The sequence below is a fragment of the Ruditapes philippinarum genome, unplaced genomic scaffold (assembly GCF_026571515.1).
Source record: "Ruditapes philippinarum isolate M1 unplaced genomic scaffold, ASM2657151v2 ctg12318_1_1_1_1, whole genome shotgun sequence".
NCBI classification, from domain to species: domain Eukaryota; kingdom Metazoa; phylum Mollusca; class Bivalvia; order Venerida; family Veneridae; genus Ruditapes; species Ruditapes philippinarum.
This window is the reverse complement of record NW_026863387.1, coordinates 1,225-26,053: the sequence shown is the minus strand read 5'-3', so window position 1 is coordinate 26,053 and position 24,829 is coordinate 1,225. Positions and strand designations below refer to the sequence as shown.

The 24,829-nt window shown below is 32.0% G+C and overlaps 1 protein-coding gene across 1 annotated transcript; it reads right to left on the bottom strand.

Moving 5' to 3' along the window:
* Positions 1-9,063: 9,063 nt before the first annotated feature.
* On the bottom strand, positions 9,064-24,021 carry LOC132721952 (choline-phosphate cytidylyltransferase A-like). The gene is made up of 8 exons (XM_060706339.1): positions 23,889-24,021; positions 22,984-23,119; positions 22,753-22,869; positions 21,232-21,383; positions 20,534-20,616; positions 19,721-19,859; positions 15,276-15,431; positions 9,064-14,915 (listed from the first exon to the last, which is right to left on the bottom strand). Exons 1-8 carry the CDS (start codon positions 23,958-23,960, stop codon positions 14,691-14,693), a joined length of 1,080 nt encoding a protein of 359 aa, XP_060562322.1. The 5' UTR covers positions 23,961-24,021; the 3' UTR covers positions 9,064-14,690.
* Positions 24,022-24,829: the final 808 nt, after the last annotated feature.

Sequence of the window (24,829 nt, the reverse complement as noted above, 5' to 3'; positions counted from 1 at the left end):
ATGTCAGATTTAATTTCATTGAAATATTTAAAATGAAGCTTACAGATTAAATTACTACTATGACGTCATTTCTTTGTTCTGACCGTACTGTATTTTTAATACAGTACAGGTAGGTGTCCAATATTAACGTGTAAGTCCAATATTAATCGTGTAACACATTAATATTAGACAGCGTGCCGTCTCGTATGACCACAGGATTTTGTGGAAAATTCTCCAAATAAAAAAAAGAAAACCAAAAAGAAAAAAAAAAACAAAAAACAAAAACGATTAAGTAAAATGTAGCCTCTTATTCGAGGAATGATGCAATGTCTTTCCTTCGCCCATTACGCAATTACATAATTTTAGGAAAAGAACAATACTAGTATTGTTCTCTGGCTCATTTAACGAATTATTATTCCAAACCTACTGATTTTCGATTTTCAAGCTCTTAACGTCATATCACTGTTTACGCTTTCCAAGTGAAAGATAGCGGAGCGTCAGTTAGGATATGATTTTTATGGGATTAATTTCTTGTCTATTGTCCGTTTTTCTGTTTTAAATATATGTATACGTTAAGTTGACAATCATACTTGATTTGCTTTATTGTAAGTACGTTATGTTTCAGTTAGGTCAACTTTTTAAATAAGGGTAATGGTCAGCTTTTCAAATAAATACAATAGAGAAAATAAATTCATCTATTTTAAACAAAAGCGGTTATGTTTGACTGCTTATACATATAAAGAAACGATTCCAGACTCCAGTGGTATGACAAATATCCATTCAAAAATAAGAAAATATCATTTTGTTGTGTTAATATCCAAAATTTTACATCCGTGATAGTTGTAGTAAAGTAAAAATATCATTTTAACACTAAATGGTCGGTATAAATCCTTCTTAAAAGTCATAGATTGTTTCAGTCAATCATTTAAAATATCCGAGATTCAACACAAATTTGAAAACATTTCATTTTTTATTATTCCTTGTAAAAATCCCAAGTGTAATTCATGTATACTGTGTGAAATGTGAATGTGTGAAAGTCCAACATTTTGTGTAACTGGTATATTTTGTGTATATCATTGTGTTCATGTACATAATTGGTCATATTTCAAAACACGAAAATTTCATGCTACGAACATTTTGTTATTCAAGAGGCTAACCTATAGGGTTTTGCAAGTAAGAAAAAAAAATTGCTAAAACATTAAATATTGTACATTTCTAGCTCAAAAATACATTATTTCTAATTTTTCGGTAGATAAAATGATATTTGATTGTAAAAGTAGTAATTTAAGTAAGATATAAGCCTCAAACTGACCAATAAGTAAAATATTGAATTCCCTTCGGCGCTACGCGCCTCATGAAATTCAATATTTTACATATTGGACAGTTTTCTACTTAAGATTTTCATTACAGCAAAGCAATGATACAAAAAGCCTAAATTCTCTGGCCAATACGGCTAGCTGTCTTCGGCCAATATGAGCTTAACCCATTATTTGTATTCTTATTATATGGTATTTACTGAGAATCTTTCATAGGATAAAGCGACTTGGCGAGTAACAATGTCAAAGCGTAAATAGTGTTTGACAAATCGTAAAATGTACTAAATCTTGTGAACTTATTCTAACTTTGACATCTGCTTACTGTGTGTGTATTTGCGTTTATTTATACTCGCCACCGGGTGCCCATATGGGCGAGTCCTCCAGAAGTGTATTAGTCATTTTAGATTTTGGAGATAGTGCAATTACAGGTACAGAAAGATGCCCCAATTCCAGAAGCTTCCCCTGGTTCTTTAACGTGCCAAGTTGTTTAAGCACCCATACATGGGACCTCGATTAAAAGTGATATCCGAAAGACTGATTAGTAATTTTAGTTGGCCAGTCCGGGAATCGAACCCACAAGGTCGAAATTACAAGTCTCGCGCTCTAACCGATTGAGCTATGCGGGCTGGCTGCTAACAAAAATTCCGGTGCATATTATATGTGTTAATCGTAAAATTCGGTCATATCTAATCGAATACTACATGATCAAGGAGTACTACATGATAATTTTTGTTTTCGATTTTCGTATTGACCGTGCATTTCATACTATGTTTTTCACGTATTTGCCGTTTCTGATAAAATTAAAATTTTTGCCTTCACGTTTGAAGTGAATATTTTATATGTATTTTGGGGTGGGGGGAATATAAAGAGGGAGATAATTTAGCAAAAATACCTGTCAGGATCATCTGTCCTTTAGAAATGCATTAGTACTTTTATATGAAATAAGTATTTAAGTTTAAAGTGAATATGTTTGAAATTAGCCGTAACCAAAAGGTTAATCAGAGCGAAAACATCTTAGAGAAATAAGGGGAATAACTTTGCAAACTATATCTAGGATTATCTGCCCTTTGATATTGCATCACATGATCATAGTAAACTTAAAGTAAATTCGGTAGTGTCTGAGAAAATAAATGAAATTACTTAAACCAAATTCTGAGAGCGACAATACCATAATACCTTTAATCTGTTGTCAATCAGGGTTACAAATGAAAATGGGAAACAAAAGAAAAATACTTATCTATTGAGAATTTAGTATCAATTATCCTTTCTAGCCTAAAGATTACATTATATAGCAGCTCAAAACCTCGATATTTAGGTTCATAAAAGAAAACAAGTAAAACAAAGATGGCAATTACAATAAAAATAACTATGAGAATGTTAAAAAGTAATATAATACTACTTTAATCATGATTTTAACATGAATTTACATCTTGCGACATTTAACGGTAGTGTTGCGACATTTAACGGTAAGGGAAATTCGTGCGACATTTAACGTTAACATTGCGACATTTAACGGCAAATGATTTTGCGACATTTAGCGGCGGTTGCGACATTTAGCGGCAATGGTGCGACATTTAACGGCAAGTGCGACATTTAGCGGCGTTGCGACATTTAACGGCGCCACAGGGTGGAACCCCATATGTATCTCAAAAATGAGCATCGGTAAAAATTATATGTGAATTTCCGCTGCACCAGATGTGAAGCATAACTGTAAAAATAGGTCAATCGCAGGGTATCTTTTCATTTTTTTAAACATTTATTTAAAATTCAAACCATATTTTTAAGAAAATCGAAATGTGATTCTAACCTCCTGACTCTCATCTGTATAACCTATTTTTGTTTTGGATTTCTATGCAGTTTTCATCGAGATATTCTTTCCGTCGAGGGTTCTGGTGTGACCAAAACATGCAATGTGAATGAAGAAAATGTTGCTAAACGGATTCAAAAAAAAAATGATTTTACGAAATCTCACTACAGACCGATGCTTAACGTTCATACGAATGCTGATTTAAACATTTATTGAGATTTGGCTACAAACAAAGGAATCGTTGCTCAAAATTGCATTTGAGCTCCATATGTGCTGAAGAGATCCATAAGTGATGTAGTGTAAAAAACCATCTACAAAACTACGGACCACTTCCATATAATCATTAAATAGCCAATGTATAGAAACAATTAAGGTTTCGTAGCTTTGGCTGAAAGTTCAATTGTAACATTAATGTGTTTGCTCACCACAATGACAGGGCTCACTAGCATATGCTAGCATTAGAAATACTAAAAGGTCCCAGTACATGAAAATGTTGACGCAAAGCGGATAGTACTCGTATGATAAACAATTCACTGGTAAAGAATATGTAACTTGAACAAACCAATCTGAAGTATTGAACTTTGTAAAGCTATCATGTCAAATAATATGTTTCTATAACAATGTTTACATTCATAAAAATATCTATCACTTTAATATTCCACAAGTTATAGTTATAGCGACTGACTGTTATGTGGAAATATCATGGCGTGGTGCGACATAGAAGTTTTTTCTTCGCAGAATATGGGCCGAGAACATTGTCTGTAAGGAAAACCCGGGATGCCGCCCCAGGTCATGATATTTCTACATAATACAGTAAAAACTCTGAAAACCGGACCCTCTGAAAACCGGAATCCTCTGAAAATTAAAAAGAAATATTTCAAGCAATGTGTTGTTTTAATTTCTGATTTTCAGAATTTATATTCAGGATTTGCATAATAAAATTACTAAAGACATTTATTGCAAAAAGAAATTAAAATATAACTAAGACAAAGGGATTGAAAAGTAAATACAAAATAATTGAACAAAGTCATTGTTCAAACACATCATAACTATCAGTAAATGTATAAAACCTCTGAAAACCGAAATCCTCTGAAAACCGGACTTTTGGTCAAGTCCGGACAGGGTCCGGTTTTCAGAGTTTTTACTGTAGTCGAGTTCGATATATTATACTGTTTTATCGCATGATAAACAAAACTGAGAATTTTAATAAACATAAAATTTCAATTTATAATTGGCTTCTCTTCATTAATTTAATTTCCCACTAGGAACCTCGGTTACTTTTTATGTAACGTGTCAATGACCGATATTGTAAACCCCACACCATATGAGCCAATCTGAAGTATGTTGGGTGTTCCTGATTGGCTGGATGACTAGATACACAGAAAAATATTGCTGTCAATAATTGACGCGCCAGTATTACGCTAACCGCCGTTTCATCAGCATTTTGAATGGCATGCCAAGAGATGGATTTTTAAATTTATATCAGTTACAGAGCAGGCATAAAATAAGTCAAATAGGCATTGACCCATAATTGCCACTATTGGCATGAAGTGAACCATGTAAATATTATGCAAGGACGTTCCTTGATGTGGGAAATAAATATGCAAAGTTTCTTTGATCTTTTTCAAAAAGTTAATCACTAATTTTCTTCAAGCGTCATAACAAATTCAAGTACGCTTCACATTACTCCCCTGTTAAGCAGACAGTGCAGTCGAGTGAATAATTAGTTAATTAAATAATGCATGACGGCATAAAAAGAGAATGATTGCAGTACACATGACGTCAATAAATCAAAATAAGCGAACATATTACATATTTTCAAACTCGTATGCAGAGTGTCTTCTATCTCTTTCTGTATGGATACTATGTTATTCAAGCTCGTCTCGTGAAAATGTGTCTGTTTCGGATAATAATGTTTTTATTACAGAATGATACACAATAGAATAAATTATAGATTGCTTTATGAAAGTGATGCGTAATTATGTTGCTATTTTTTTTTTATATTATGCACATATGGATTTCTTCAGCACATATGGAGCTCAAATGCAATTCAGCATTTGTATGAATATTACGCATCGGTCTGTAGTGAGATTTCGTAAAATCTCTGTTTTTGAGTCCGTTTAGTGACATTTTCTTCATTCACATTGTATGTTTTGGTCACACCAGAACCCACGACGGAAAGAATATCTCGATGAAGACTGCATAGAAATCCAAAACAAAAATGTGTAATATAGAGGAGAGTCAGGAGGGTAGAATCACATATCGATTTTCTTAAAAAAAGGATTGAATCTTATATAAATTTTTAAAAAGACGAAAGCTTACCTTGCGATTGACCTATTTTTACAGTCACGTCTGGTGTTAAGCTTCACATCTGGTGCAGCGGAAATTCACATATAATTTTTACGGATGCCCATTTTTTAAGATACATATGGGGTTCCACCCCCGTGTTAACGGAGAAGAAAACATGCATTAACGTATAGATTGTCATGACCACGCGTTATTTTGCACGTTTTCAACATGCGAATTGACGTCGCACAAGCACATGGAAAGCATGGCACAAGCAATGACTTCTTTACACGAAATACAGATAACGAAACGCAAAATCACAATACAAAATTAAATGATGTACATGTAGAACGCATCACATTCGTTTCAAGCACTGATTTTATGTGTGTGTTGTTGGTTACTTTTGTGTCTGATTTGTGCCATTCGTGTTTTCGCCCCGCGACTCCGCCAAGCGAAAAGTCAATAATATTTGCAGTGGATATTAACTGATTGAAAACATGATTAAAAAAACATAAAGTATTTACCAAGTATTCAATTGCCATCTAATAATTAGTAAAGATTAATATTAAATTTCCATAAATAAATCTTTAAATTGATCTCAAAGAGGAGCTGTATAAAACCGAGTTCCAGAATTTCTTGTATAATACAGGTCAACATATTGAATGTGTTAATTGTATTTAATCAACATTTTCATATATTTGACCATACACCATCAAAAACAAATTCGACATTTGGAAAATAAATTTTTATAACAACCTTTGGCACGATTTTCACGCGATTTGTATAATTTCAAATTAAAGACACGCGTTCTTTAAATATATAAATACGTATCCAACCACAGAGGCAAATGTGTCGTTAATCCTATTATCAAATTACTATGTGTTTACTTTAATAACCAAAGGCACGTGTCATGATATATTTAATTAACAACAATTTATACCATGCATACAACAGTACAGTATCCACTTACAGACAATCAACACGATAATTTAGGTCATTGTATCAAGTCAATTATATTTATTTATTGGTTGTAAAATAATGACAATATGTTTGATTTAATGAAACATATTTAGAAATTAGATTAACAAGTGTATTCTAGCAATTGAGTAAAAACAGTTTAACCCAGGATAAAACCAAAATTGGTTTATGGATTATATTATTATTATTATTATTATTATTATTATTAATACATGGAATATATCTTGATATAATGATACTACTAATATACACATGATATCGATGTATAAATGCTCATGCTCTTCTCATGTTGTATATAACTGCCGCAATTGAATGTATGGCGAACATGTACATGTTTATATGCTAATAAAAATAATTGAAATTGAACTACATTTAATTATTACAAAATGTTTGATTGTTTTGTTAAATGGAAAACCCGAAAATATTGAATAATTTTAAACCGTGTCGTTTGCTTACAATAAAAAGAAAATATGTAATTTAGGTAGTCAACTGAATGAAAACATTATATTACAGGTATAACAATTGCCGACTATAGGTCAGCTGTGAGAGGTGACCGGGAGATTGCGTTCATTTGTCAGCCATGTAGTGCCACTGCTAGAGAAGAGCCTGCCGATGAATCTCTTCAGTCTTTTGCGGAGAACTCACACCAGTCCGACGAATCATGCAACGAGACGGGTTATGTGGTCAGTTCATCAGTCAACACAACATTTTCTAGTGAGAACTACGATGTCTCTATGTCTGAGTATGCTAATGAATCTCCTGCTGTATTTTTTTTTATATCTTTCTTGAACGTATTCTGAAATTAATTGTATTTTACAGGAAAAAGGCCTGTCTGCCGAGTATGTCAGTCATCGAGGGGCACACCGCTTCATCAGAAAACTTCTGTGTCTGCCATTCCTTCCTGCAGAACACATTGGTCCTGTGGTCCTATGGCAGACATAGCACACGACAGATTCGATGGACTGCTAACTTGCATTCGACGGACCTGGATAGACAATGATATGTGGCCAGTCCATTCTTGGTCTGTGTTTGGATTGAGCATCCGTACAAACAGCGATGTTGAAGGTAAAATCAAATTTTAAAATAGTATGACAATTTTAGATATTTAAAATAGACTGTATACATGGTAGCAGTCATACTTATTATACATCTTTGAGAAATGCCTTCATGGATTCATACATCACCGCATTAAAGAGATAAATATATCTATTATACTAGTAGTTGACCAGTGCCTATCTTATTGGTATTGTAATTTACTTCTATTATTTTATAGGATGGCATAGAAGACTGGATGGGAGGGGGGGGGGGCTGGGGGAAGGCCTCCATTCTACCATTTAGTAAAACTTCTGTACGATGAGGCCCAGGTAGCGGTAAGGAACTCTGAATTAGTTAGTGAAGGAAGACTTCGCCGCTAACAACGGAAAAAATACACCTTTCTCCAGGGACAGACGCTGTGGGACAAGTACAGGAATGGGGAGTTGTCATCAACGGGACTTCTAAGAGAATTCGGCAACTTATATAAGCCCAAAGAGTCGTAAGATGTCCAAAAAAAAAAGACAATGAAATATGTGCATGAAAAAAAAAACAATGAAAGTGAAAATATATGACATAATATTGACAAAAAAGACATACTATAATTATGATATTTTATCGTTGCATATGAAACATGTTTTTATAAAATAAATGTTATTGCTATTGATCGTCTTCGTGTTGTTTTTTTTTTTCTGTATGTAATTTAATCATAATTATGCATATATATATACTTATTATTAGATAAAAAAAAACTCCAAATATTCGCATACAAAAAGCGTCAAAATATGTCCAATTCAGTTATTTTATAATATATTATTTTAACAGTCTATAATAATTTATGAAATACATGTATATGAAAAACAAATAATAAAATATATGGGACGAGTTGACCAGGGCACGAGTTGTCCAAGGGACGAGTTGACCAAAAAGGTGACGAGTTGACCAGAGGACGAGTTGACCAGGGGACGTGTTGACTGAATCTTATTTTGTGCCGTACAGCTAGCCACTTTCTTTTTCATTAATTTTTTCAGGGGGAAGGGGGCGGGTACGTCGCATCAACACAGTATAGATTCTATGGCGACTTCACAGCTTGACTGGTGAAGGAAGAGCTCAGATCAATTCAATCACAAACGGGCACCGACGTTCCGTAAGCTAGCTGGATAACTTCCCGACGTGACGGATAGCTTCCTCGCGTGAAATAATTCAAAGTCCCTGCCGTCTTCAGGCCGTGAAGAACAAGTGGTTCGAAGTCAACGGACGACTTTTCTCTTTGAAAATATAACAAAGAATAATTCATATATATGTCTTTTATTAGTGTCACGATAAAAATAATATATATTATGACAAAAATAATTATATATAACTGATATGAATGGAAAAAAAACATGTCATTTTTAGCTGAAATTAGAATCAATGATTCGACATTTTCATGAAGAATAGTACAATATTTTAATAAACTTCAAGGAGTTTAAATGAACAGAGTTTGGCAAAATTATAACAAAAAGAAACTTTATGACAGTCACTAACAGGAGACCATATTTTTACTTCTCTTCAGTACTGTACTTTACTCGGGTCCAGAAAAAAAAATAAAACATTAAGTAGGTGATCAAATTTGTTTATTTACATCTACAACAAAAATTCAATTATTATTCAAATACATTAACAAATTTGTCTTTTACATGTTTTATCCAATGAAAAAAAATCTTCATATAACTTGATGTAGTGCTGAATTATCATTATAGCCATGTAAGAAATAAAATGAAACTTATGATTGAAATCATTGCAAAAATATTGACAAATTCATAAATAAAAAAATAAAACCACCATATACTCGTATAAGTACATCAAATACATGTATATGTATTTTAATAAATGATTTAAATAATTATATAAATGATTTACGTATAGCAGTGTATATTTTCTGGAAAGTGAGACAGTTACGGTCCTTGTTCAACTTACATGTACAAGTGTGAAAAAAATCATCTAGTGTACTAGGTTTTCGAGGTTATTGTGTTAATGGCAGTACAAAAAGGAGGAAAAATATAAATTAAACAAGAAGTTAAGCATAATATTTAAAATGGCAATGAATTCGGCACATGAAATATATTACTGGTCATGATAATAACATTACTCTTCCACCCTGATTCAACACCAATACAAAACAAAACAATGTAAAAATGTTTTCTTTTTTAGATATACTATGCTCAAATTTGATATTTGAAAATTATAGCTAATTGCTACACAGTCTCTTTGTAAATATAGAATAAACATGTTTTGACTTTACACACATAAGTAGATATGTTATGCTTTAAACTCTACACACTATAGGTTGACACAATATGAATAATTGTATATTACATACTGTCATTAAAAATACTGGAAGACAAACTTTACTTTACTCATAATAGGGAATACAGCTTCCCATACATAGTTTAAACATTATTTTTTTTCAAATAAGACGCATTTTGTGAGAATTTCATAGATTTCAGTAAATTTCTGGGGATTTGTTTTTTTTACTCAAAGGTGAGCATAAAATACCTTTCAGTTTACACATGCTAGTATAAGCTACACATAGTTCATAATTTTGACAGCATTAGAAATATTAAAGGGCTCTGTATTAACATTGAACTTTAATATATGGAAATATTAACAATTACAAAGGTAATAAAAAAATATTGGACAAGCTGGCTTGCTAGTCTACTATGATTTTTTTTAAGATGTGTACATGTCCAAATTGACTCCCATATTGTATCTGTTAAAAGTTCAATACCCTGTTTATTCTGTATCTTAATTAATTTGAGAAAATGCAAAATATGACCAGATATTGTTATGGTTTGACAAGTCAGATTCATTTTGGCACTGCGTTTTGGAAGTTCTTAGTAAAATTTATTCAGATAATTTTGTCTTTAACGGACGGCTTTTATTACAGTCGACTCTCGTTATCTCGAAGTCATTGGGACCGTCCAAAAAATATCGAGATAACGAAATGTCGAGATAAACATATTAGGGTTAGAACAAAGCGAAACTGATTTTACAAAAGACATGTGCATACTTTATGTCAAATAAACTATAATATCCCTATGTCTTGTTTTCATAGGCCTAGTCAATATTTGACAAAGTAACATTAGCGGATGTTTACCAGCGGAAATACGGGTGTCTGTGATAAAAACACATAGTGAGGTTTACTCAGTAATACACCAATATAGTGAATCTGATATCGGATATGGTTGATTCGGATATCCTCCCGGATTATTTATCGGGTCTTTCTCGAGATTGTTCCACCGCTGATTGATTTGGTGGTGATGTTGTGAAACAATATTGCAACGATAGCGTTTCTATACTTTTACTATTTCATTTACATTTGAAGTCATAATGAATTGATACAGTGTTCGAATATTTAAAAAGAATGTAAAATTCAGTTCCGATTTATAATTATTTACTCTACTGTGGCCTTTATGATATGTTACTGAACTCTTAACTGTGCAATATTTTACAATAATGCACACATAAAATCAATCTCTATTTTATTAAACCATGTCATATTGAGCTCTCAAATATCTTATCTTTTAGATATAAAATTAAAAACTTTTTTTAAAGCTGAAAACAATGTCAAAATACTTATGCAAATCATGAAATATATCAGTTATCAATTTTAAAAGTTAAAAACAGAAATATAAACAAATAAATAGTCATGACTATTTAGACAATGAAAAAAAATAAATACATATAAACAGCAACAAATGGAATGCAAATTAAATAACAATTCTGTTTCATATACATTTGTGTCATAAACAGATCCCCTTAATTTACTTATTATTGTGGTTAATAACTTCAACTTTATCTAATAAAGTTAACCTTTTCTATGTAAATGTTGGAATTTTTCAAGCATAAGGAAAATGTAGGTCTTCACCTTATGGTCATATACATGTTTAACAAATCATTAATAGTTTACTATCTATTAATAATTATTAATTGATTAATTAGCAGCTTTAGGTCTATATACAGCTGTAGATATATAAATAACTATAAATCTATAAATAGACATAGTTTTAGAACTTCTCTGACAACTACATGATGAAAGATGAAAAATGTACTACATGAATAGATCTTAATTGAACATAAATTCATTTTTGTTTATGAATTGATCATTCAAAGCTTATTCAGAAAACTTATTGCACCGTATTATGTTTTAGAGAACTTGCTTGGAAAAGTCAATAAGAACACAAGTACATTAAGGGATTTCAGAATAATGGATGCACAACATTTACCATATATAGGTTGTTATTACAAGTTCAGATATTTACAAATTCACTGATAGATGTTATTATACTATTTTATCCAAATTGAATGTCTCTTTAACACAATTTCAAATATAGTTATAGATACCATTTCTTTGCAAAACATCATAAAATAATCAATGTTGTATTAAGATTTTTCTGTTTAACAGCTCTGAAACAAACATTGTTTTAATTCATTTAAAAAGGAATCTTCAAAACCACACAGTTATCATAGAAATATATATAATATATAAATATTTCAATTGTATTAAATTCTATCAAAACTCTTATCTTTGCATGTCGACATACTGTCATACTGTTATGTCACATCCTGCAAACATGACGTTATTCTTACCCTTTGTATGTTTTCTAGATCAGAACACATGTCCCCCCCCCCCCCAAAAAAAGATAACTTTATTTTTTCTTTAACTTTTCTTTCAGTTTATTTTCATTGGTAGTATTTAGTCATGCATGAAAGTGATGTCAGGATCAACATTTCTTCCCATTATTATCTAAGATTTCATTCAACTTCTGGATGCATATCTCATAATTAGTCAAATGTGCATAACACATATGCAAAATTTCTTATATATGTAAATACTTTAGCATACATTTATTTGTATGACATATAAAATACAATGTTTTGCTTCTTTTTACGTCAAATATGTAAATGTTGTTTCATAACAATAAAACAATTAGTACAAAAAGTTTGGTCTCATTCAACAGAAAACCATGACTCACATTAAATATACTGGTCATATTATACAAATTTATAACAACAGTAAAATTTATATTACATCTAACAAAATAATAAAATGATATATATCTATGCACTGCATTGTGTAATTAAAAAACTATCTTCATCTTTCGTAAAACTAAGCAATTAAAAGCATATGCTTAACCTTGATTGTATTTAACACGAAAACTTTTTGAATTGAATTTCTTTAAATGGATTTCAATCTTAAAATTAATGGTCCTGTGAGACGAAAGAAAATAAAGTCTTCAGACTCTGGTCTCATTTACATCGAAACAAAATTATGAGAAATAAATGGATCATCATAACTACACCATCAATCCGCCTTCAACATGATAAAATTAGGTATTTGAATATCAAAGTACTAAAATCAAGCAGGCTGGTAAGACTTTATTGACTTGCAGGTTGACTAGTCTCTATACTGGTGGTGGTAACCAGTTACATAACTTATAATTTAAAAGGACTTAACCCATTACTGCATTCTAAAGTGACAATATTTAACCTTTGAACAGCGTAGAAAATAGAAGAAGTTAGCCATAATAACCGGCTAACACCCTAACAAATGATTATTTTTCTTGACCTATGACATATACATGCAAATACAAATCTATTATATTATTATAATTAGAATAATGGCACATTCATATGTAGAGGCAAGATTGAAGAAATAAATTAACAGTTCACGTAACATAGTAGATAGAATAGAATACATTATGTAGATAAATACAAAAGTTCGAAAAAGAAACTATGTAATTCTTCACAGATAATCTATTTAGAGACTAGTTGTTTAAAATAGTAATAATGATTGTGCGTTTAGGTTTGTTAACCTTACTGGCAAACAAAGTATAAATATGTACATGTACAGAACTATATATACACAGTGTAAAGCAGTATACAACCGAATAATGTATGTAGCACCTATTTTAATCGACTAAAATGAAAAAAAGAAAAATGTAAGTAAACACTTCATGTTTAATGACATATTATTTCAAAATCTCTGTATGTTTAACTTATTTGAATATTCACATCTTATAAATATGTGTCAATAAAATTCAGTTGTAATTTTTCCCCAACAACAATTTAACCAATTCAAAGTGTTATTTTACATGACATCAAGAAATATAAACAAAAACAAGAGCACCACATGCAGTGTTTAAAAATTCTAAGTAAAAAAGGGGCATAACTCCAAAATTATTGCTTTCAGAATTATGTCCCTTGTCTAACAACAGCAACTTGTCAGGATAAGCAAGTATTCCAAGTTTATTGATAACTTTTGAAAAGTTTGAATAATGGTCTTCATTCAATTTTTTGCACAACGACAACAACAAAATGCAGTGATCATAATATCTTGACCAATTCCTCAAAAAAGATGACCTAACAATTAAAAATTTAATAAAAACATTAAAATTTTGTAACAAAAAATATGAAAATAGCCATAATACTGATAAAGGGGAATAAGATATCTATTTAAAATACCAAAAACAAAAAAAAGAAATAAGGTCATAATATAAATTGCAGCTAGAATAAAAGATCATGTCATGTTTGGATCCTAAATAGAATAAACTTTATAATTAGTAACAGATATGTAGGTACATATAGTATTAAATAACAATTAGAAAAATTAAATCATGGAACATCCATTATTACAGTTTAAAGCTTGGTTTGTCTACTATCTTATCATAGATCTATATAACAAAATTATAAATAATACAGGGTGCATATAGTTGTTAACGAATATAGAGGGGCAATAAAAAGACAACAAAAAATCAATCATAAAAAGATTGTCTTGAGAGAAAAAAACCCAACAAAGTCCCCTGCCTAACCCTTTTCAGTCAATTCAATTTTTTAATTTCTGCATTTGTTCTTAACAATATTGACCCAAAAATTATTTTCATTTTAAAAATATTGAATTATCTCTACAAATGTAATCATATCTAAAACATTAATTCAAGCATAGTATAAAATAAAATCTCTCGGCCATTCATCAAATTTATAGAAATGACCATCTAATGCTTTGAACACATTAACAAATATGTCTGAGATGTATACCCAAACACAGCATAAGATGTATTCATGCATTTATATAACCTTATTGCAAATATGTATTATAAATATATATATGTATTTATATAAAATTAAGCTGAATGATAAATCACCCTTTTCCTTGGCAGATGATTAGACATAAATAAAGCTTGTTCAAAGCTTGGAAAACTATTCAAATTTATTCTTTAAGGCTTGGTAAAAAAAACATTTTCTTGAATTCAAATGTCATCATCGTCATCATCATCAACATCTTGAAATTGTTCATCATCATCTGAAACATCAAAGTCTAATTCTTTGGCGACACCAAAGTTTACAGGGCTGGAAGGTCGCACACGTTTAGCAGATGGACTGGTAGGTGACGAACTATTCGAAGAAGTGTTTTCCTCTTCTTGGCGTTCCATAGTAGGGGAGATGGCGCGAATACTTTCCTTCATCCAGTTACCCTGGAAACAATTAAGGTAAATGTTTTAGGTTAGTGAATTGGTTGTTAGTCCTGTTGAAATCTTGACAGGTTAAGCCGACAGGTTTAAACAGATTTGATTATTAAATAATTTCTTTTTGAGGTTCCCGAATTGGAGGTACTGATATAAAAATCAACAAATTTTCATAAGAATAATTAATTTATATAATAGATCTATTTACCACAAAAAAAATCATTCTATAAATCAAATTTAAAACATTGTTTTTATTTCTGTCTGTTCTTTATTTTGTGAGTAGAGAGAAGAATATGCCTATAATTGTCATTATTCAGCTAGTTCAATATTCAAAAGTTAATAAAAAAGATATTTTTTTTCTCAACATACAATTCTGCCATCAGGATTAAACAATGTGAGGAAGTTGCCTATGAACTCGTTAGAGCGGTCCTGCCAGTTGTCGAGCCATTCTTTTCCTTTGTCTTTCCACTCCCTTCCTTTATGCTTTAATTTATCCACCTTCTCTGTGAACTGTAGTTTCTTCTCCTAAACATGTACAATTTATATATCATGAATAATAATTATGTACAATATACAATGTTTATATTTATTATAGTAAGAATAGCTAGATAGATGTGGCATGGCTGAGTGGTTAATGTGTCAGCCTAGTAATCTAAGAATTGCTGGACACAAACTCCATCAGTGGTAAGCCGCAGTTTCATTTAGCAAGAATGTTTACATTCATTGCTTAGTACTGGTTGGTTCCAGGTACAGACTTGAGTGCAGCTTCCAAAACAATCAAACTAAAATAAATTCATATAAACTAATAGCTAGATAGATTTCTTTATAAATTCTAACAAGAGCCAATGTGGCAAGGAATATATGCAAAAGGCAAGCCTTCTAAAGCTTTTGTGCCAAAACTTAGACTTGACATATAAATTGTCTTTATGGGAAAAATGAATGTCAAAAAAATAAGTGGATTTATAAATTAAATCAAAATTAATTTTGTTAGGAAGGGGAGCATAACTTTACTCCACATGGAATGCATCTCAAATCATACTGGACAGGTCTGTGTTTTGATGCCATATACTAACATACTAAATATGAATTCAATCAACTATGTTATTCAAAAGTTAAGTTTGGAAACTTTCATTTTTTTCAATCAGCCTAGAACACAGTCACATTGGTCTGAAACTAAAATCTAACTTGTATACCAAATATAAATGTAACCAATATAGTCTTTGAAAAAGTTATTAGGGGGGAGCAAACTGTCTACAGATGAACTGATGGTGCTTTATATTACAAAAACTCTGCTGAGTTGATATAACTGTACTACAGATACTTCTCTGTTTTTCCAGAAAAAAAATTTAAATTGTGCAAAATTACCCAAAAAGGAAAATTGCTTTTAAACTCAAATCCGTCTAAGAATTGCACAAAAACATATTTTTTCTTTCTCATAAATTCTGAGTTTACTATATCAATTTATCATCTTTTGTCAAAATTTCTCTTGTACATTTTTGTAAGACTTTTCTATTTTCTGTTTTTAGGGTATTGAAACCAAGTGGAGATCCCTATAAATCAGACTTAAAGTAAGTAACATCAGAACATAATTTTCCTCGCATAGCATCAGAAATAATTCAAGATACATCCAGCACATTTCTTTTAGCCTGTCTTATATTTAAGGTCAAAAAACATAAAAACATAAAATTAGAAATTGTACATAGATAAAGTTAAGCACTTAAACTGGAAATACTTGGAAAAGATAATAAAGAAATACATGTATACACAGAATTAAATTGAAAATCCATAGTTATTGCAATTCTTACAGGGTTCGTACAGCCATCCATTGCCAAAATTCAAGGACTTTTTAAGCTCTATTTAAGCATGTTTTCCCATTTTTCAAGCACATTTGTTGCACATATATCAGCACAATCTTCAACCTAAGGATAGTTTATTCTGGCCACAATTTTAAGGATATTATAGAAGAACAGCAAAGGGCCAATCAAATACATGACAGTTGTGACTGTACATATTAGTTAAGAACTGCAATTTGACCACCTACTTTTACCTTGAGCAAACATTAATTTTCATTGATTTTGATACTAAATTGGATATTTTTTTTTATTTTGTTAACTGTTGATTATTAGCTACACTATGTCATTCAATCATTTTAAAGCACATTTTCAGCAAATTCAAGCACTTTTTAAGCACTTTCAAGTGACTAATCAAATTCAAGGACTTTTAAGCACTTTTTTACATTTTTAAGCACTTTTTAAGAAAGGGACTCAAATTTAAGCACTTTTTAAGACTGTACGAACCCTGTCTTAGCCAAATTTGAGTGATTTTGCAAAACAAGAGGGCCATGATGGCCCTAAATCGCTCACCTGACTTATCAAACTCATCCAAACAATTACCTAGACAAGCATTCTGACCAAGTCTCATGACAGGTGAGTCAAAAATGTGACCACTACAGTATTAACAAGGATTATCCATATTTGAGCAGTGTGACCTAGTTTTTTACCCAGGTGACACATATTCAAACTTGACCTAGAAATCATCAAAACAAACTTTCAGACCAATTTCCAGGATACTTGGATCAAAACAGTAGCAACTAGAGTGTTAACAAGATTTTTCTATTTTTAGCTCCAGTGACCTAGTTTCACATGCGATTTCGAACTCATCCAAGCAATAACCTAGACAAGCATCCTGACCAAGTTTGATGATAATTGAGTCGAAAATGTGACCACTAGAATGTTAACAAGGTTTTTCCATATTTGGGCGGTGTGACCTAGTTTTTCATCCAAGATGACCCATGTTCGATCTTGACTTAGAAATCATCAAAACAAACTTTCAGACCAATTAACAGAATATTTGGATCACAACAGTAGCCACTAGAGTGTTAACAACATTTTTCTATTTTTAGCTCCTGTGACCTAGTTTTTCATCCGAGATGTCCCATGTTCGATTTATTCCCAGCAATGACCTTGACAAGTTTCCTGACCAAGTTTAATGACAATTGAGTCAAAATTGTGACCACTAGAGTGTTAACAAGGTTTTTCTATTTTTAGCTCTGGTGACCTACTTTTTCATCTGAGATGACCCATGTTCGAACTCATCCGAACTTTCACCTAGACAAGCATCTTGATCAAGTTTGATGATGATTGATGCAAAAATGTGACCGCTAGAGTGTTAACAAGGTTTTTCTATTTTTAGCTCTTGTGACCTACTTTTTCATCCAAGATGACCCATGTTCAAACTCATCCGAGCTATCACCTAGACAAACATCTTGACAAAGTTTGATGATGACTGATGCAAAAATGTGACCACTAGAGTGTTAACAAGGTTTTTCGATTTTTAGCTCCGGTGACCTACTTTTTCATCCGAGATGACCCATGTTCAAACTCATCCGAGCTATCACCTAGACAAGCATCTTGACCAAGTTTGATGATGATTGATGCAAAAATGTGACCGCTAGAGTGTTAACAAGTTTTTTTCTATTTTTAGCTCTGGTGACCTACTTTTTCATCCGAGATGACCCATGTTCGAACTCATTTAAGCTATCAACTAGATAAGCATCCTGACCAAGTTTGATGATGATTGATGCAAAAATGTGACCGCTAGAGTGTTAACAAGGTTTTTCTATTTTTAGCTCTGGTGACCTAGTTTTTCATCCGAGATGACCCAAATTGAACTCATCCGAGCTATTATCTAAACAAGCATCCTGACAAAGTTTGATGATGATTGGGTCAAAAATGTGACCACTAGAGTGTTCACAAGGTTTTTCTATTTTTAGCTCCTGTGACCTAGTTTTTCATCAGAGATGACCCATGTTCGAACTCATCCAAGCAATTGACTAGACAAGCAATCTGACATAGTTTGATGAAGTTTAGTTCAAAAATGTGACCACTAGAGTGTTCACAAGGTTTTTCTATTTTTAGCTCCGGTGACCTACTTTTTCATCGGAGATGACCCATGTTCGAACTCATTCGAGCTATCACCTAGACAAACATCCTGACCAAGTTTGATGATGATTGATGCAAAAATGTGACCTCTAGAGTGTTCACAAGGTTTTTCTATTTTTAGCTCTTGTGACCTAGTTTTTCATCCGAGATGAGCCATGTTCGAACTCATCCGAGCTTTCAACTAGATAAGCATCCTGACCAAGTTCGATGATGATTGAGGCAAAAATGCGACTGCTAGAGTGTTCACAAGCAATTGTGGACGTACGACGGACGACGGACATTCACCGATCCTAAAAGCTCACCCTGAGCAAGCTCAGGTGAGCTAAAAAGATTGAGTGATTTTTGCAAAAAAGATTATTCTGGAATAAATTGGTTAAAGGAATGATTTGAAAATTTGCGAACAAGTCACTGATTCAGATCTACATTGAATGGACCACAAATCTCGGAAAAATATTTCCGGCCCTCTCATGTCAGAAGACCCTAATGGAGTCCCTTTAAGCTTTCATTACTTAACATACTCACACCCTACATGCTTGACAAGTGTTATAACAGTGGAAAAAGCTGACTGTATTACCACTACAAATATTAAGAGTATATTTTAGAGACATCAGTTCCATAACAGATTTCAAGAACTTTACCAAAGGCAGCAGCATAGCCCAGTGGTTAACGCGTCAGACTAGTAATCTAAGGCTTACTGTCTGCGTTGGTTCAAATCCTGTCAGGGGCAAGCTGTTCCCTTGAGCAAGAAACTTTCCACTAATTGCTTAGAACTGTTTGTTTCCGGGAATGGATTCGACAGTGTTTCAGTAAGCTTATAGCTTCCAACACAATCAAACTAAAACAGGTTTGTATAAACTAAACTAAGAGATTTACCTTCATATAGCTGACATTAAGTTCTTTAGCAGTGTACCCTCTCTGTAAGTTTCTTCTAACATACATGTCATAATCTTTTATAATCCTTGCTATAACATCTGTTGTAGAAATACCTTCTGTTCGTTGTGTCGTTAAAAACCTGAATAATTATAATACAAACTAATAGAAAATACAGCCATAATTATCTCATACAGTAAAGAACTAACTTAGACCTTTTTTCTGCCTTTTTAGAAACATCTCAGGAAACAATGTATAAATAAGTATCTATTTTACAAGGTTTATCTGGAGGTTGATAAACTTTGTGAAATAATTACTTATTCTTCCTTTTTGACTTCATAAAATATTTATATCAAACTTTTTAAGCAGAGTTCTATTAATCAAAGAAGTCTCTTATTTCTAATAGAATTTCAGCATGCAGGAATTCAATAATTTTAACCCTTTACTACTTTTTTTTTGTAATGAACTGGTCTTCTTAGAACCGTCCATTGTTATGTTTGTGTCCTTCAACATCAAAATACAACAAGAGCACTGCATGCAGTGTTAACGCTCTTCTGTTAAAAATTCTAAGTTATAAGGCGCATGACTCCAAAAATATTGCTTTCAGAATGATGCCCCTTGTCTCTAACAACTGCACCTTGTCATGATAAGCACAAATTCTTAGTTTCATTTTGATACCTTTTAAAATGCTTGAATAATGGACTACATTAAAAAGTTTTTGCACCAAGTTCTGGTAACCTAACATCCAAACACAAATATCTGACTGACAAAGATCGCATTTTTACCAAGGATTTTAGGTAATAAAGCTATACCAACATTCCTCTAGCCTTAATATCTTTATAAACATCATCTGTGTTCCCTGCTGTGTACGGAATGTCATCATGAGCAACAAAGTCAATCTGTTAAATAATAAAAAATGTACAAACATTAATTAATATCCCTAATAAATTTGTAAAAATCTGGCAGACCAGTCTCGCTTTCAATTTGGAACTGTTCATTTTCTGTTTAAAGGATTTCAAAAACATAATGTGAAAAATTTACCTGCCATCAGTATTGTCATTGACAACTAAGACTATAGATTACGTTACACAATGCTTCGCAGAATTATGGCCAAAAATGGCCTTCAGGGTTATTCCTCTATTTTGAAATGCATTACAATTTCAATAGTGAACAAGAATTTGAAGTTCAAAGTGAAAATCTTGCATAGCTTTTGAGAAATCATTCTTTACAAAATAGGTAACTAGTCAAATAGGGACATAACTTCTCCAAATATTATTTTAGGATTATCCGCCCTTGTGATATGGCATCACAATGATAATGAACAAATGAGAATTGAAAAGTTTAAATAGTTTCTGTTGATATGAACATTAACATTATACTTATTGCAGGATACATTGACCTTGACTTTTGACTTTCTTATGGTGTTTCAGGTATTTATTTGTACACTATTCTAACTAGTAAATTTTTCTTATGGTGTTTCAAGTATTTATTTGTACACTATCTCATTATTTTACCTTATGATGTGTGAGGTATTCATTTGTACATGTCCATGGAGCATCTGTGACTACCTCGTCCACGTAACGACAATGTCTCAATGCCTCGTAACGCTCCGTCTCATTCATAACTGTACGACCCTTCATTTTATGTGTCAAATTATCATTACACACTGAAATAAAAAACAATTGACTATAGTCAAAAATACTCAAGGCTTCAATTTAGCAGTGTTTAAGGTCATTTAAGAATATCTAAAGATAAGTGGTTATGGTTGTCCACTTTGATTCTACGGGTTTAAAACTCGCCATGGAGATTAATTCTTTCATGAACTAGTGTTCAGTAACCTTACAAAAAGGTCAAAGGTTTTACCCTGTTGCTCTTCTAAGCTACGTGAGTTTAATAGTATTGATGTTATCTAAACTCAGCAAATGTGGGTCCTTCCATCTAATCTTAGGGTGTAAATAAACTTTACTGTTGTAGCTCCACAGTGCACTGCCATTAACAAGAATGTAAGTAACGTGTGGCACTCATTATTGATATATTTACCATGTTGTTACTGTGAAAATTTATTTGTACCCAAGGATTAGATGATCATGGGAAAAGCCAAAATTTGTCAAGTTCTTGTGTAACTTACACTCTATTGACATGACCTAAACCTCAATAAAAAATGTTCAGTTATCACACATACAGTAACATCAACACACTGAAAGTTGCAATTTTGTTACAATAAATTCAAACCATTTAATGCAGAGGTTATAATTTAGTATATAGCTTAATTATATATATAATCAGACATTAAAAATCCACTTAACATAGATATTATAACTTGACTTATTTTTAAAATCAAACATGACCTCAATATCAGATTAAGAATCAATCTGTCTGGTATGTTACAATAGTTGTAATATACAGAGATTAAAAACCACAATTATCTTTTCAACAGACACAGTTTTACTGAAATCGTCATGTAAAACATACATTGCACCTTAAATAACAAGTAATACTGTCAAAAATACAGCAAGAATAATGCCTGGAAGACTTTTTTCCCCATTAAAAGGTAACATATTTAACTGAATACTTAGTATTGCTTTTTATCACACACCCGTGCCGATTTTGCGACTAAGTAAAAATGGTACTGCACGGTCGTGCATATATTTTGACGTGACATCATTAGCGTTATACAAACATAGTGTAAAGACGCACTAAATGTTAGCGTTATACTATAGGCGCGTCAATGAAAAATGACTCTATTTTTTATTTAAAATATAGAATTTTAAATTCATGTAAGATCTGACATTACTGAATTTATTAAACTCGTAAAAATAAAATAATATTATGCTCGCCAGAGGCTCGCATAATATAATTTTATTCAACTTGTGCAATTAATTCAGTGTTGAACTTACACTCATTCAACATCCTCTATATGGTATACACACAAGTATCTAAATATTGTTAAGAACTGGTTGTTTGTACAATAACAAGAACAAATTAAAGATAATTCATTTTGAACACAGACATATTTTGTATATAATATCTTGTACCTCCAACAATCAGGTATGTATTTGGACAGGCCATCTTCGCTTGCATGAGTTGCCTTGCATGACCAGAATGGAACATATCATAAATGCCGTCTGCATACACTCGCACACGTCTTGGTGCTGAAATATCAAAAGACTTGTAAAATACATTAACACTAAAAAGAGAATGATGTAAAAAAAAATGGGTTTTTAAACTAAAATTTATTTTTCCTCAATGACATAAGCAAATATTACCTCTTCCTGCTTGAGCATCAGCCAATGAGATCTTAATGCTGTAGTCACATGACTCTCGTTCTGATATAGCCGCCTCCTCTACATGTAATGGGGCTGCTCCAATACTGGAACCAAGGTTTGTGGGTAGAGGGAAAACCTGTCATTAATCAAATAAATAATATCAAAAACTTTGAAAATTTACAGATATTTATTGATTTAACCACAGTCTATTCTTTCATTCACAAATTAATATGGTCGTGTTGGTAGTTCACCCTCCAGATCAATACAGGGAGCCACACTGAATTTACCAGAGCATAGTACAGCCACGGCATTGATCCTGGGTAAGCTGTTTATCAGTACTAGTTGCAGTCACTTTCAAAAGGAACTGTTAACTTTTGTATATGCCAGAGCAGAGGTAGAGTGCGAATGACTATATGATCCGAGTCACAAAAACAGTGTCTGTGGCGTCCCAGAATTGAAACAGGGTCACCAGATTCACATTCCTACGCTCTACATACTGAGCTAACCAGCCTGCTTTTATAAATACTCATGCATTTACAAATACCTACTCATAATTATTTATTAATTTATTTAAATTTTAAATTATTTAATAATGAAGGCATAGAATGCCTAGAATGGAAATGACACCACTATAACTGTCCACATATTCACTAATGAAAATTATGTAAACACAACATATAATTATGCATTTATTAAAATGAATCACTCAACCACCATTTTTTCACCATTTATACCTCTTGGAAAGTAATCAAGGATCAATCCTGAAACCTGATGTTTCATTATGATATCATCCTCAGTATACTTTGAAAATCTACCAAATAACACCATTGAGACAATTTTTAACAATGCAAATTTTATCTTCATATCTGAGTATATCACATATAAAATAGATTAATTTTACTCACTGCATTTGGATATTTAGGTATCGCTCCACTATTCATTTCTTCAATGTCTCGACTTCTCTTCTTCCCATTCATCTTTTTACTAATTCTCTTTCTCTTTCCCTAAAATACCAAAATATATCACATGACAAGTTATCTTTTTATTATATTTTCAACATGTCTCAAATGCTTAATCTAATGCTCCTTTCTTTTAATATCAGCATCGTTTCCAGTGACATAGATTTCCTGTGCTCTTGAAATCAAAACATTATTTCACAGTAACAGACCCAAATGTTCCACAATTATTTGCATCCATTGGACTAACCAAATATATAAAATGTAGTCCATAGGTTCTACTAAACCTGTATTCCTTCATTTAACATCTTGAATGGAACCTTTATGTATATCAATGGAACACTTTTCATCTGTTTCATTATGTTTTACCTCAGAAATTTTCTTAAGTTTCAAAAACCCTCACATCAGTCATGGCTAGGTCAAAGTTCAAAACAAAACAAGTTCATTACACATCCATACTGGATACTTTATCTTCAAATCTTTTTGTGTATGTGTGTTTTTTTTTTAAAATCATTACTTATCTTTTGGGCATTAACAAGAGGGTCAAGATGGCCCTAGATCACTCACCTGACCCATCAAACTCATCTGAGCCACTACTTAGACAAGCATCCTGACATAGTTAGATGACAATTGAGTCAAAAATGTAACCTGACTAGATTGTTAACAAGGTTTTCCCATATTTAGGTGGTGTGACCTAGTTTTTTACCCAGGTTACCCATATTCGAACTTGACGTTGACCTAGAAATCATCAAAACAAAACTTTCAGACCAATTTCCAGGATATTTGGATCAAAACAGTAGCCACTAGAGTCCCAGGTGAAATGTGTACCATGGTCAACATAGTATTTCATTGTTTTTGATATCTGAACATATTATTTCTTGGTCGTCAGT

Bases quoted from the DNA above. Each gene is read 5' to 3' on its own strand.
- LOC132721952 (XM_060706339.1), bottom strand. From the start codon at position 23,960: ATGAATGGGAAGAAGAGAAGTCGAGACATTGAAGAAATGAATAGTGGA. The intron at 23,120-23,888 runs GTGAGTAAAATT...GATTAATGACAG, and splicing joins TACCTAAATATCCAAATGCA to GTTTTCCCTCTACCCACAAA. The intron at 22,870-22,983 runs GTAATATTTGCT...TTGATATTTCAG, and splicing joins TGATGCTCAAGCAGGAAGAG to CACCAAGACGTGTGCGAGTG.